The 13,467-nt window shown below is 47.6% G+C and overlaps 1 protein-coding gene across 2 annotated transcripts in view; it reads right to left on the reverse strand.

Annotated features, from left to right (window-relative positions):
- Positions 1-13,467, reverse strand: part of TPCN1 (two pore segment channel 1) — a 94,360-nt gene that overhangs the window by 13,137 nt on the left and 67,756 nt on the right. For both annotated transcript variants that reach the window (XM_040416652.1, XM_040416653.1), the window contains exons 18-20: positions 1,055-1,127; positions 537-644; positions 46-117 (exon numbers count right to left, since the gene is read on the reverse strand). In XM_040416652.1, coding sequence (XP_040272586.1) covers positions 46-117; positions 537-644; positions 1,055-1,127 — 253 coding nt within the window. The remainder of the gene's footprint in view (positions 1-45; positions 118-536; positions 645-1,054; positions 1,128-13,467) is intronic.

The raw sequence follows: 13,467 nt of genomic DNA on the forward strand, positions 1-13,467 counted from the left end.
CGGGTACAGAGGACTAGAACATGAAGATGGAGTACATTTGATTACCTGGCCATCCTTGGCATTAACTCAAGCATGGTGTCTAGCACGGTCCTGTAACGCTTCTTCAGTTTGAAAAGCCTGTAGAAGATCACAATGTGTATTATATGATATTGACGCCACAAAATCCCTACAGTCAATATGAGGGAATCTGTTACCACTTTCGACTGCTCGATTTCTACAAAAATGACCCCCTTGGAAATAGGTTCTATAAAATAATTTTCAATCAATCTGTAAGTGTACATTTCCACGGGACAAGGATGCTGTGGATATTCTACCTCGGAATTACAGATGGAAAAATCTGCCGTGTTTACAGTAGTAGAAAAGTGAAGGATTCTTCAGATCTCATCCATGTGCAGTAGACATGGACCTGCTGGGCAGATTTTACATTTAAAGGTTTCCACTATGGATTCCACCCTTTACAATGCATGGTGAAATCTGTGGCAAATCGGAGACAGAATCAGCAGCAAATCATCAAGTAACCCGTGCTACATACTGACCTAAGAAGCTGAAGAGGTCTCAGTACTACAATAAAGTAGAAAGGCTTCATGTCAAAGGCCAAAGCTAATAATCCCAGAAGTGCCAGCATAGTCACTGAAAAATCAAACCTAAAACACAATGCAAACAGAATGAAGACATAAGCACAGTAAACTGATCACCTACATACAAAAAGCATCTTATCCCTAAAAACCACATACCGTATGGCTAGTAATGCAAGGGCTGCAACACAGCTATAGACACCTCACTATGGCTTACAAGATGTCTTTTATTTCGACCAAAATATAGTGGTCATTTACTGAAGAGGAATACGTATCGCACAAAAAGGACTACACGTAACACCAATAACATCTGCACTGCCATTATGAAGGTAATACATGTTAAATTTATTGGCCTTCTACTATTTGGAGACTTCCCACCTTGGACACACAGATCAGCATCTGTATGTCTATGGTTAGCTCAATACATTTATTACAGAATCATTTTCTGTCCAATGATATGGTTTCCAACAGTCACTCACAGGTTCCATCCTGATGTGAAGTATTCCAGTGGACCCAGGCCAGTTACCTTCAAAAGAACTTCAGCACCATATACTAGAAAGGAAGAGAGGACAAAGTTTAGGGAAGGTCTGGACAGAGGTTGTCACGATAGTGAGTGAAAGTTAAAATTGAGCATTATAACAAATGCATTGTCCGCTGGAACCAAAAATCTCCCCTAAACTAAAGGATTAGGCTTCAGAACTCTGCCAGGGGTAGGGTATATTAGGCAGCAAGTGAACAGTCATTTCTTGAAGTTGATGTTCTGAAAGCAGGAAAAATGGACAGGCTTAAGGATCTGAGCCATTATGACAAGGGCTATGATGTTATGGCTAGATGTCTGGATCAGGGAAGCCTCCAAAATGGCAGGTCTTGCGGGTCTGTTCTTTGTATGTAGTAGTTCGTACCTACCAAAAGTGGTCAAGAATGGATAACAAGTGAACTGGTGATGGGGTCATAGGCAGCCAAGCCTAACTAGTGTGTGTGGGGCCAAAGGCTAGTCCATCTTGTCCAATCACACTGAAGTACTATTATATCACAAATTGCTAGAAAAATTAATGTTGACCATCATAGAAAGGTTTCAGAATACAGAGTGCATGGCAGCCTGCTGTGTATGGATATGCACAGTTGCAGACCAGTTAGAGTGCCCATGCTAACTCCTGTCTACTGTTAAAAGAGCCTACAAATGTGTCATGAGCATCAGAACTGGACCATGAAGCAATGGAAGAAAGTGGCCTGCTCTGATGAATTACCGTATTTTTCGCCCCATAATGGGGTGAATACTAATGAGAACTGCCATTATGGAAGTGCTCATTAGTACCGGAAGACCGGGAAGTGTTGTAGGCTCAGTACACAACGCTTCCTGGTCCTCTGCAGTCGGCTGTGCCGTGGCTGCGCACAGTGTGAGGGCGCTCTGTGACCTCACGCTGTGCGCGGCAGGAACAGCGCTGAAGGAGTGGAGCAGGAGAGGTAAGTGGATTTTTTATTTTAATTGCTGTGAAGCTGGGGGCTGATCTGAGGTCTCATTGGGGTCATTCACATTGGGGTCTGAGCTGCTGTCTGATCGCAGGTCTTATTAACATTGGGGGTCTGATCTGAGGTCTGATTGAGGGTCTTATTAACATTGGGGGTCTGATTGGGGCTGTGAGCTGAGGTCTGATTAACATTGGGTGTCTGATCTGACATCTAATGAAAAATATATATATTTTTGACCTCCTCTAAAACCTAAAAAAATACGGGATTCTTATCTACTCATGTGGACAGCTAGATGCATGTGTGTCGCTTACTTGAGGAAGAGATGGCACCAGGAAGCATTATGGGAAGAATGCAAGCCGACTCTGGTCAATGTTCTCCATGGAATTTTGGGTTCTGGCATTCCTGTGGATGCTATTTTGATACCTGAACATCAGACCAGTTAACCCCTACATGACAACAGTATTCCCTAATGGCAGTGGTCTCTTCCAGCAAAATAATATGCCCTGCCACCCTGCAAAATTTTGCAGGAATAGTTTGAGGAATATCACAAAATTTAAGGTGGCCTCCAGATGTGAATCTGATTTTTTGCTACTTTGGGACCTCCTTATAGTGCCTGTAGCAGGCCATATTGTAATATGAATCACTTTTTGACCATTCTATTGGGAATATCTTGTTCACATATTTTAAGATGTATTTAAAATAATAAACTTGATGATTTCTTCTTATTTACTGGTCTGGCACAAACTTTGTTGTTACAGGTACCGTTATGTTGAGTACATTGTTCACCCTGATACAAAGTGTGAATATTTATTAGTTTTTCAAACGTATGGCAAAACAACATTTTCTGGAGTACATTGGTTATAAGGTCCCCCTGAATGCTTTTGACCTATGTGCTGTTAGCATTCCAAAGCAGCATCTCGAGCCAAAATTTGCAATCCGCAGCTGGGGATGCTGCATCACACAGGGCGGCCAAAACACTGTGGTTTTTCAAACAGAGGACAAAGTCAGACAACACATTTTAAAAACAGGCCAACCCTACAGAGGTCATCATCTGCTACTAGAAGGTTCACAAAACATGACAGGATTAAAAAGTGCCAATCCCTCCTTGGCCAAATCAGGAAGGGTACAGCTTAAAAGTACCTAAAACCTAATGCACAACCATTTGTCTTTGCGTAACTGACTCTTCTCCTCATTAATCTGATGGCCTCATAAAATAAGAGGGGGTAATAGAGCTGCTGATTTATGGTTACCTTACACCCTATCTACTGGGCTAAGTAGGCTGATCATGTCATCTAGGCTGAAAGTGGAGTGGATTACTTGAGTATTTTTTTAAATAACTGTAAATGACTGGCTTTAAAGCAACACTAAACCTAGATTCAAATGAAACCTGTAAGCAGGAGAGAAACTTGCCTCCGCTTTCATTCTGCAGCATTTGTTGCACGTTCCTGAAGCAGAAATCCTGCATGGAACAAAGGTGTTCATCTCCTGCGCATCTCTTCCATCTTTGGCTGGACACAGAGTGAGTGGTTGGGCCTTAAAGGGGTTCTCCGGGAATTAAGAAAAAGTTATGGCCGGACTGGGGGGCGTAGCCTTAGGGGAGGACATCATGACGGGGGTTTGGTTTAGGGAGACCCCATGTAGTGGGTGTTAGGAGGAGTTTAGAGGGGGTGGGATGGGGAATCTGTTGGAATGGGGGATTGAGTGGTTTAAGTGTAGGGGGTGTGGTTAAGGGGTTAAATAGGCAAAGCTACGAGGAGAAAGGGGCCATTTTGTTAAAACTGGTAAAGAGCAGGTGGGGTTGTTTAGGTCGTTACGGTGGCTGTGGTGGGGGGAGGTCCTTGAAGTTGGTCATATTCACAGAGGAGGATGATGCTGGGAGGGCTCCATGGTTGGGGCTGGACTCCCAGTGGTGACGGATTTAAAAGGGGCCATTCAGTGGTGCTTCTGAGCTGGAGGGCAACGGCTGGAGGCAAGATGGCTCACCCGGTGGGGTATTTGCAGTTGTTTGCGGGTTTCAAGGACCTCCCCTCGGGGGGGAATTGTTATTTAATATATATTATGTTTATATGTTAATAAAAGACGGCTGCTGTGGCCGATTTATTCTAAGCCCGGTGTCTGTGTGTCATTTTGGGGCAGGTTAGAGATGAGATATGGGTGGAGGTAGCTTATGGGGATTGGGGAGAGAAAGGGTGTTTTAGGGGTCGGACGGTAAACAACCAATACCACCGTCATGAAAATACGTAAATATGACTTTATTATAAATATATTCCCAAATACCTTTCATTAGTTATAATGGCTTGTTTTGTCTAGGGAGCAATGATTAGGAGAAACAAAATGGCCACTGTCCTATTAGTGCACACAAAACCTGTCCTAATCACACAGCAGGACAAGTTACTTCACAACACTGAGGTAAAGAGCTGCCTCATCCTCCTCTCTGATCAACTTGTCAGGGATTGTGATCCTGAATACAGTTTAATACGATCTTTAGCTGAATCTCTGTAGTAGTTTATGATGAGACCTGAAGTACAGAGAGGACGGACAGGACAGACTGTGGTAACGGAGACTACATACAAGTGCTGCTGCTCATTAGCCACATCTGCTCATGAACTCCATTCCTACAGAGATTCGTCTGATGACCATATTAAACTGTATTCAGGATCATAATTCCTGACAAGCAGAGCAGAGAGGAGGATGAGGCAGCTCTTTACCTCAGTGATGTGAAGTAAGAAGTAACTTGTCCTCCTGTGTGATTAGGACAGGTTTTGTGTGTACCAATAGCACAGCGGCCATTTTGTTTTTCCTAATGATTGCTCCTCAGACAAAACAAGCCATTATAACTAATGTAAGGTATTTGGGAATATATTTATGATGAAGTAATATTTAAGTATTTTCATTTTCTTAATTCCCGGAGAACCCATTTAATAAAAGGGCAGGGCTTAACTACAGACAAGGCAGAAGAGAGAGGCTCCTGCTCCAGTCAGCTATCTCACAGCCAGACATAAGGCACTGAGCAAAATAGGGTCGAAGGAGATAAAGGGAGGATAATAAATGTTTCTTGTGCATTTTCTACATTTAGTCTTCCTTTAACTCCTTAACGCCAAATTACATAACTGTATGTCATTTATGTGCAAGGGGAAGTATGGGATGGGCTCATAAGCTGAGCCTGCTCCATAAACAGCAGGTGCCAGCTGTGTTATATGGCTAACACCAGGCCTCAATGTCTGGGATCGGAGAGGACTCCAATCCTGGTCATTTAACCCCTCAGATACTGTAGTCCATAGTGACCGTGGAAACTGATCGGTTCAACAGAGGGAGGGAGATTTGTCTGTCCTCTAATCGGGCCAGATCGACTTCTGTAGCAGCCTGGAGCCTCTAGCAAGCTTGCAAAGTCCCATAGACTGCAAAAGTATACAACTGCAGTTTATGGAATAGGAGATCAGAGGAGCACATGATCAAGTCCTCTAAGGCCTCTTTCACACTTGCGTTGTCCGGATCCGTCGTGTACTCCATTTGCCGGAAGTGCCCGCCGGATCCGTAACAACGCAAGTGAACTGAAAGCATTTGAAGACGGATCCGTCTTCAAAATGCGTTCAGTGTTACTATGGCACCCAGGACGCTATTAAAGTCCTGGCTGCCATAGTAGTAGTGGGGAGCAGTATAGTTACCGTCCGTGTGGCTCCCGGGGCGCTCCAGAATGACGTCAGGGCACCCCATGCGCATGGATGACGTGATCCATGCGATCACGTCATCCATGCGCGTGGGGCGCCCTGACGTCACTCTGAAGCGCCCCGGGAGCCGCACGGACGGTAAGTATACTGCTCCCCCGCTCCCCACTACACTTTACCATGGCAAACAGGACTTTAGTGTCCTGGCAGCCATGGTAACCATTGAGAAAAAGCTAAATGTCGGATACGGTAATACGCCGAAACGACGTTTAGCTTAAGGCCGGATCCGGATTAATGCATTTCAATGGGCATTAATTCCGGATCCGGCCTTGCGGCAAGTGTTCAGGATTTTTGGCCGGAGCAAAAAGCGCAACATGCTGCAGTATTTTCTCCGGCCAAAAAACGTTCCGGTCCGGAACTGAAGGCATCCTGATGCATCCTGAACGGATTTCTCTCCATTCAGAATGCATGGGGATAATCCTGATCAGGATTCTTCCGGCATAGAGCCCCGGCGACGGAACTCTATGCCGGAACAAAACAACGCAAGTGTGAAAGAGCCCTTAAGAGACTAATGAAGAAAAAAAATCTAATATTTTTAATAATATAAAAAAACAGCAAATTAGAAAATGCAATTCACCCCCTTTTTCCCAATTTCATATATAAAAAAATAAATACATATTAGGTATCGCCCTATTGAAAAATGTCTCAACTATTAAATTTCAAAATATTTAGCATGTGTGGTAAATGCTGTAATGCAAAAGAATACCCCTCCTGATTTGCCATTTTATGGCTTCCTTGTCCCTAACCAAGAAGGGTTAAATAAAAAGTGATTAATAAGTTGTAAATTTGCCAAAATGGTCCCAATGAAAACCACTGCTCGCCACATAAAAACAAGGCCGCTATATGGAAATTTTTTAAAGTTTAAAAAGTTTAAAAAAAAATATATATAAAAAAAGGATATAGGTGTCCGAATATAACAATGCAAAGAAAAATAGGATTTTTTTGGCTTACCTGTAAAATCCTTTTCTCGCTGAGTTAATTGGGGGACACAGAAGACCATGGGTATAGCTGTTGCCACTAGGAGGCGACACTAAGCAAAAACTAGATTTTTGTACTTACCGTAAAATCAGTTTCTCTTCCGTTCATTGGGGACACAGGCATTGACCATGGTATAGCTGTTGCCACTAGGAGGCGGACACTAAGCACAAAGGTGTGAGCTCCTCCCTTCAGCTATACCCTTCTTACTATAAATCAGTTAGTGCAAAAGCAGTAGGAGAAGCAAGACAAAAACAGGAAAACCAAACTATGTACAAACCCAGAACCACACAGGTCAAAAAAGGCCCGAAAACAAGAGAACGGGTGGGAGCTGTGTCCCTCAATGAACGGAAGAGAAACAGATTTTACGGTAAGTACAAAAATCTAGTTTTCATTGGGGGACACAGGCTTGACCATGGGACGTTACAGAGCAGTCCCAAGGGTGGGCATAACAAGAAACCCTCCCAAGAGGCCCCCACTGCCTGAGCAGAATGAGCAGTAACCCGGAAGAGTGGGGCCCGGTCACTGATGCGGTACGCTTCCACAATGGCCAAACGAATCTATTGGGAAATGGAAGTTTTAGACACAGCCAGCCCTCGCCTTGACCCCTCTGGAATGACGAACAGGGAATCCGTCCGCTGGAAAGATGGCGTCTGGGACAGATAGATGCGAACGGCTCGTAACAAATCCAGAGTGTGGAGCGAGACGGGTCAGGACAAAATGAAGGGAGAATAATCTCTTCATTTAGATGGAATTCCGACACAACCTTCGGAAGGAAGGACTGAACAGGGCGAAGGACTACTTTGTCCTGATGGAGGATCAAGAAAGGCGACAAAAAAGAGCCGTGAGTTCCGACACCCTACGGATGGAAGTGATTGCCACCAAGAAGGCCACCTTGTAGGACAGGAAGTGAAGCGACACTTGCTGCAAAGGTTTAAAATGGTGAAGACTGGAGAGCGTTGAGCACTAGATTAAGATCCCAAAGATTCAACGGAGGACATAAAGCGGGCACAGCCCGAACCGCGAAGCCAAGTTCCGCTGAAAAAGAGTGGAGAGAGCCGAAACTTGCCCCTTTGAGGGAGCTGAAAGCCAGCCCCAAGTCCATGCCTGACTGCAGAAAAGACAAGATTCGTGGCAATGAGAAAAACGGGAGACAGCTGATGACGCTCGCACCAACTAAAGTAGGACTTGCAGGTCCGGTGGTAGATTCGGGAAGAAGACTGCTTTCTGGCACGAATCATGGTCTGGACAACAGCATCCGAGAAACCCCGAGCCCTTAGTACGGCGGCTTCAACAGCCATGCCGTTAAATGTAGTGAGACTAAATTCGGGTGGAAGATCGGTCCCTGCGACAAGAGGTCCTCCCAAAGAGGAAGATGCCAGCGTTAGTCGGCGAGGAGGGTGACTAGAGATGCCTGCCACACTCGACGTGGCCAATCGGGGCCAGGAGAATGACTGGCAGACCTTCGGACCTGATCTTCCAGAGGAGACGCGGAATGAGAGGAAGAGAAGGGAACACGTAAGGAAACGTGAACCGACTCCACAGAATCACTAGAGCGTCGCACGCCAGGGCCATGGGATCCCTGGACCGCGCAACGAAGTCCTCGACCTTGTGGTTGAAGCGGGAGGCCACGAGATCGCAGATGGCTAGAAAAACCTGCAGGTGAACAGCCCATTCACCGGGATCAAGACACTCCCGGCTGTGGAAGTCGCTGATCCAGTTGTCGATGCCGGGGATGTGGACTGCCGACAGCGTTGGAACATGGTTCTCCGCCCAGCTGAGGATCAGAGCTGTTTTCACCATGGCTGCCGGGCTCCGGTGCCGCCCTGTTTAAAGGTACGTAACAGCTGTGGAGTTGTCGGACTGAACTTGAACCGGACGTCCCCGGAGATGGTCGGTCCAATGCCGCAGAGAGAGACGAATCGCTCTGAATTCCAGAATGTTGATTGGGAGGGAGCGCTCCTCGCATGACCACACACCTTCAACGGATAGATTTCCCAATACCCCCCCCCCCCCCCTCCAACACCATCCAATGGAGAGGAAAAAACGAGCAGCCCGACGTCAGCATCGGGGAAGCCATCCACCAGCTGAGGGCCCGGCGGGTCGGGACAGAGATACGTATGGGCCGATCGAGGGAGGCTGGGGTACGGTCCCAATTGGTCAGAATGGCTCGCTGAAGAGTCCTGGTATGGAACTGAGCATAGGGAACTGCTTCGAAGGCAGAGACCATGTGACCCAGAGCCCGCATGCAGTGACGAACGGGAAGAGGATGGGGCCGCAACAAGGGGAGAATCTGAAGATGGAGGGTAGATAGCTTCTCCGGGGGCAAGATTACCTTGACCTGAAAGGTGTCGAGTAACATGCCCAGAAAAGTTAGTCGCTGAGATGGATAAAGACAAGACTTCTGCCGGTTTAGGATCCATCTGAAGCGTTCCAGAGTTTCCAGGACTATGTGCAGGCTGTCCGCCACTGCCCGGAATGACGGACCCTTTATCAGGATATCGTCTAAGTAAGGGATCGCCACTATACCCCTGGAATGGAGCAGGGCCATGACCGCCACCAGAACCTTCGTAAAGACTCTGGAATCCGTGGCCAGGCCGAACGGAAGGGCCACAAACTGGTAGTGAAAGGGACTCCAGAGAAACTTTTGATAACTGACGCAGATGGGAACATGAAGATAAGCGTCCTTGATGTCTATCGAGGACAGGTACTCTCCTGGTTCCATGGACGTAACAACCGATCTCAGGGACTCCATCGGAAGCGGCGGATCCGAAGGAAACCGTTGATCGCCTTGAGGTCCAGAACAGGACTGAACGTCTCCTTCTTTTTGGGGACCACAAAAGAGATTGGAGTAGAACCCGCGAAAACGGTCTTGCGCAGGAACCGGGACAATCACTCCCTGCCGCAGAAGTGTGTGAATAGCAGCAGAGGGAGAGGCCGGGGGAGACGAGCAAAAAAAAAACAAAAAAAAAAAAAACAACGGGTCGGAGGGGCAGACCTGAACTCCAGCTTGTAACCGTTTGCGATGACCTCTCTCCCCCAAGCATCCGAGATGTGAGCCAGCCAAACATGCCGAAACAGATGAAGCCGGCCGCCCACCCGATCGGTGGGAGCCGGAAGCTGCACGTCATGCAGAGGAGGTCTTGGGGTTATAGGACTTGGAGCCCGTTGACGGGGACGCCAGGAGGGTCGAGGCTTGAAGGAAGGCTTGAGCTTCTGATCTGGGGCAGTCTTGTCGGTTGGCCGCCTGGGGCTGGAAAAACTCTGAAAGGGGCGAAAAAGAGGCTTACTCTGTTTTGACCTGTTGAAGCGAACCCTGCTCTGTGGTAAATGAGTGCTCTTACCACCAGTAGCATCAGAAATGATCTCATCCAGGCGCTTATCAAAAAGTCTGTTGCCGGTAAAGGGGAGGGCTGTCAGGGTCCGCTTTGAAGCATTATCTGCCGCCCAGCAGGAGAGCCATAGGGTACGGCGAATAGCCACCAAAAGGGCTGACGAGCGGGCCATAAGCCTGGCCGTGTCCAGAGAGGCTTCACAAGTACATGTACTGGCATGTAAGAGCTGCAAGGCAATAACAGCCAGTTCTACCAGAGGGAACCCCCGAGGAGAGACCCTGACGTAAATTATTTTCCCACTCACCCATAGCTTTGCTCACCCATGTAGAGGCAAACACCGGTTGCAGTGCTGTGCCCACTGCTTCAAAAATTTTTTTGCAAAAGCTTCCAATTTTTTATCCTTGATATCAGAGAAAGTCCCATCCGCCATAGGCAAGGTAGTATGTTTAGCCAAGCGGGAAACTGTCAGGTGAACTATAGGTGAGGATGACCACTTATTAGTCAAATCCTCCGGAAATGGATAAAGGACGTTTAAAGGGATTCCGTCATGAGATTTGAGGCCTATAACCTAAACATATGGCCAGGTCCCTACTAACACCCTGAATCCGAAACTGACCTTATTAAATGTGCCTGTGGCTCTATTAGCATATAAAACAGGTTTTTATAACCTGTCACTCACGTACCAAATGTGTCCAAGGGGACGTCTCATCATACAGGGTGCCCGGCTGCAGCCGTCTTCCGACTAGAAATAGTCGCCCTCCCTTTCAATAGAGCCGCCTCCCTCACCTCAGCGCCGCCTCTGAAATCGTCCGCTCTCCTCAGCCAGATCCCGCGCGTGCGCACTAGGTATAACTAGAAATAGATCAAAAGGGAGCCTCTGTAGAAAAGCAGCCTGTGCGCTCCGGACCTGGCCATATGTTTAGGTTATAGGCCTCAAATCTCATGACAGAATCCCTTTAAGCATTTTGGCAAGGCAAACCGTCTATCAGGAAAATTCCACTCCTTGGAAAGAGAGGAATCAAAATCCTGGTGGTTAGGGAAACTCTATAACCACTGTAATAAGATTGTCCACCATGGAGGACAGTTTAGACGACTGACCCTCAGGAGAGACAAAATCCTCATCTGAAAACCTCTCCTCAGAACATGCCTCTTCCACGAGGACACGTCAGAGTGAGACTCTCTGGTAGGTGGCGGAGAGGCAGAAGAAATGAGAGACGCAGACACCCTTTTGGGGGAGGATGGTCTGGCCCATTTAGCGGGACGGCCGCGATGGGAATGAGTCCCAGGATCCCCAGAGTCGGACTAGTCAGAGGACAGCCTTTCTGACAAACACCCCAATATTTCCACAATAGCTTTGTTGGTATGGGAAACGTCCTGTACCATCCTAGACAGGGAGAGCGCCCTCTCCAGCTCTAACATAGGCTGGGCAGTAGGGGGGATTGGATCAGGGGCAGAGCCACTTGACGGTGGAGCAGAGCACGCAGAGCAGAGGGCCTACTTTGGGGACTGGGTTTGAAAATACTCACCCGTCCGACGTCTTCTGCCCCCCCCCCCCCCCGGTCCAGTCGGATCACCACCTTCGGTGTGCGGCCCCTTGGGGAGGGCCGCTACACCGGAAAAGGAGGGGACTTGTGGTGGGCGGCCGTGGTGATCCGAAGGCTGGCGGGACGCAGAGGCTTAAGGAACCTCTGGTCCTCCTTGACTTTTGGAGACCGGAAACGAGCAGCAGGCTTGGGGACCCGCTGATCTCCCGCCTCCTGGGTGGGAATGCAGGCAGCCAGGACTGCCTGAGATCCCTCTAAAATAAAAAAAAAGGAAAAATTAGCAGAACTGCAAAGCAGGGAGGACTGCCTCCTACATACACTAAGCTAAAACTGATTTAGCTTAGTCCCTGTAGGAAGGGTATAGCTGAAGGGAGGAGATAACACCTTTGTGCTTAGTGTCCACCTCCTACTGGCAACAGCTATACCCATGGTGAAGCCTGTGTCCCCCAATGATACGGATGAGAAAAAGTGTTAGCTCCTCTCAGCTATATCCCTCTTGCAGACACTGAGCTAATCAGTTTGTACGAAAGCAGTAGGAGCAGCCAGGAGAAGCCAACAGAAAACAATAAAAAGGAAGAAAGACAGAGGAGTCAGAACCAAGAAACGGAGGGACCCATCAAGGAGAGACTGAACTTGCTTGCAAAATAGTGCGAGTTTCACTGAACGCACCCTGAACGCATCCGGACCTAATCCGTCACGCTCGTGTGAAAGGGGCCTAAGGGTGGAGGGTAATTGCGACAGTCTGAAAAGGATCCAGTGGTAGTGCAAATACTTCCATGGAATAAGGATAATGCTACAGACTGTACAGCACCCCATGGAAGAGCAAATACACCCACTATGGAAGGGGGCAATACTACTGAAAGTATAGGATCCAGGGGTAGTGCCAATACTCCGCCTATGAAAAGGATAGTAATGTTACAGGTTGTACAGTATCCAGTGGTGATGTAAACACTCCTCCCATGGAAAGAGGGCAATGCTACCGGATGTATAGGATCCCATGGGAAGTGCAAATACCCTGCCTATGAAAAGAGAGTAATGATATAGAATGAATAGGATCCAGTGGTAAGTGCAAATACTCTGCCTATGAAAAGAGAGTAATGATATAGAATGAATAGGATCCAGTGGTAAGTGCAAATACTCTGCCTATGGAAGGAGGGTAATGTTACCGGTTGTACCGTATACAGTGGTAGTGCAAGTACTCCTGCCTATGGAAGGGGGGTAATGCTACAGGCTGTACCGTATACAGGGGTAGTGCAAGTACTCCGCCTATGGAAGGAGGGTAATGCTACAGGCTGTACCGTATACAGGGGTAGTGCAAGTACTCCGCCTATGGAAGGAGGGTAATGCTACAGGCTGTACCGTATACAGGGGTAGTGCAAGTACTCCGCCTTTGGAAGAAGGGTAATGCTACAGGGGGTACAGCATCCAGTGCAAGTGCAATTAATCCGCCTATGGAAGGGGGTAATGCCACAGGATGAAAGTATCAAATGGAAGTGCAATTAATCCACCTATGGAAGGAGGCAATGCTACCAGACGGACAGGGTCCAGTGGTATATGCCCGTATACTGGTAGTTTAACTACTCCGCTTATGAAGGGAGGGCAATGCTACAGGACGTATGTAGCTAGTGGTAGTGCAAGCAAACCATCCATTGCGCCACTGGCCCCACTGTAGTGCTATAGGGCGATGGGAACTAGGCCCAAAATAGGACCGGAGCTCCAAAGGTTCATTGTTGTTAAAATTAGACTGAGCCCCAAACCTATTAAACCTTTACTGAGTTATAACGAATCACTTTTTCCCCAGCCACAGGAGCTCTGAGGCAAGGAAGGGGTTAAACAGTAGATT

Source organism: Bufo bufo, chromosome 2, assembly GCF_905171765.1.
Source record: "Bufo bufo chromosome 2, aBufBuf1.1, whole genome shotgun sequence".
NCBI classification, from domain to species: domain Eukaryota; kingdom Metazoa; phylum Chordata; class Amphibia; order Anura; family Bufonidae; genus Bufo; species Bufo bufo.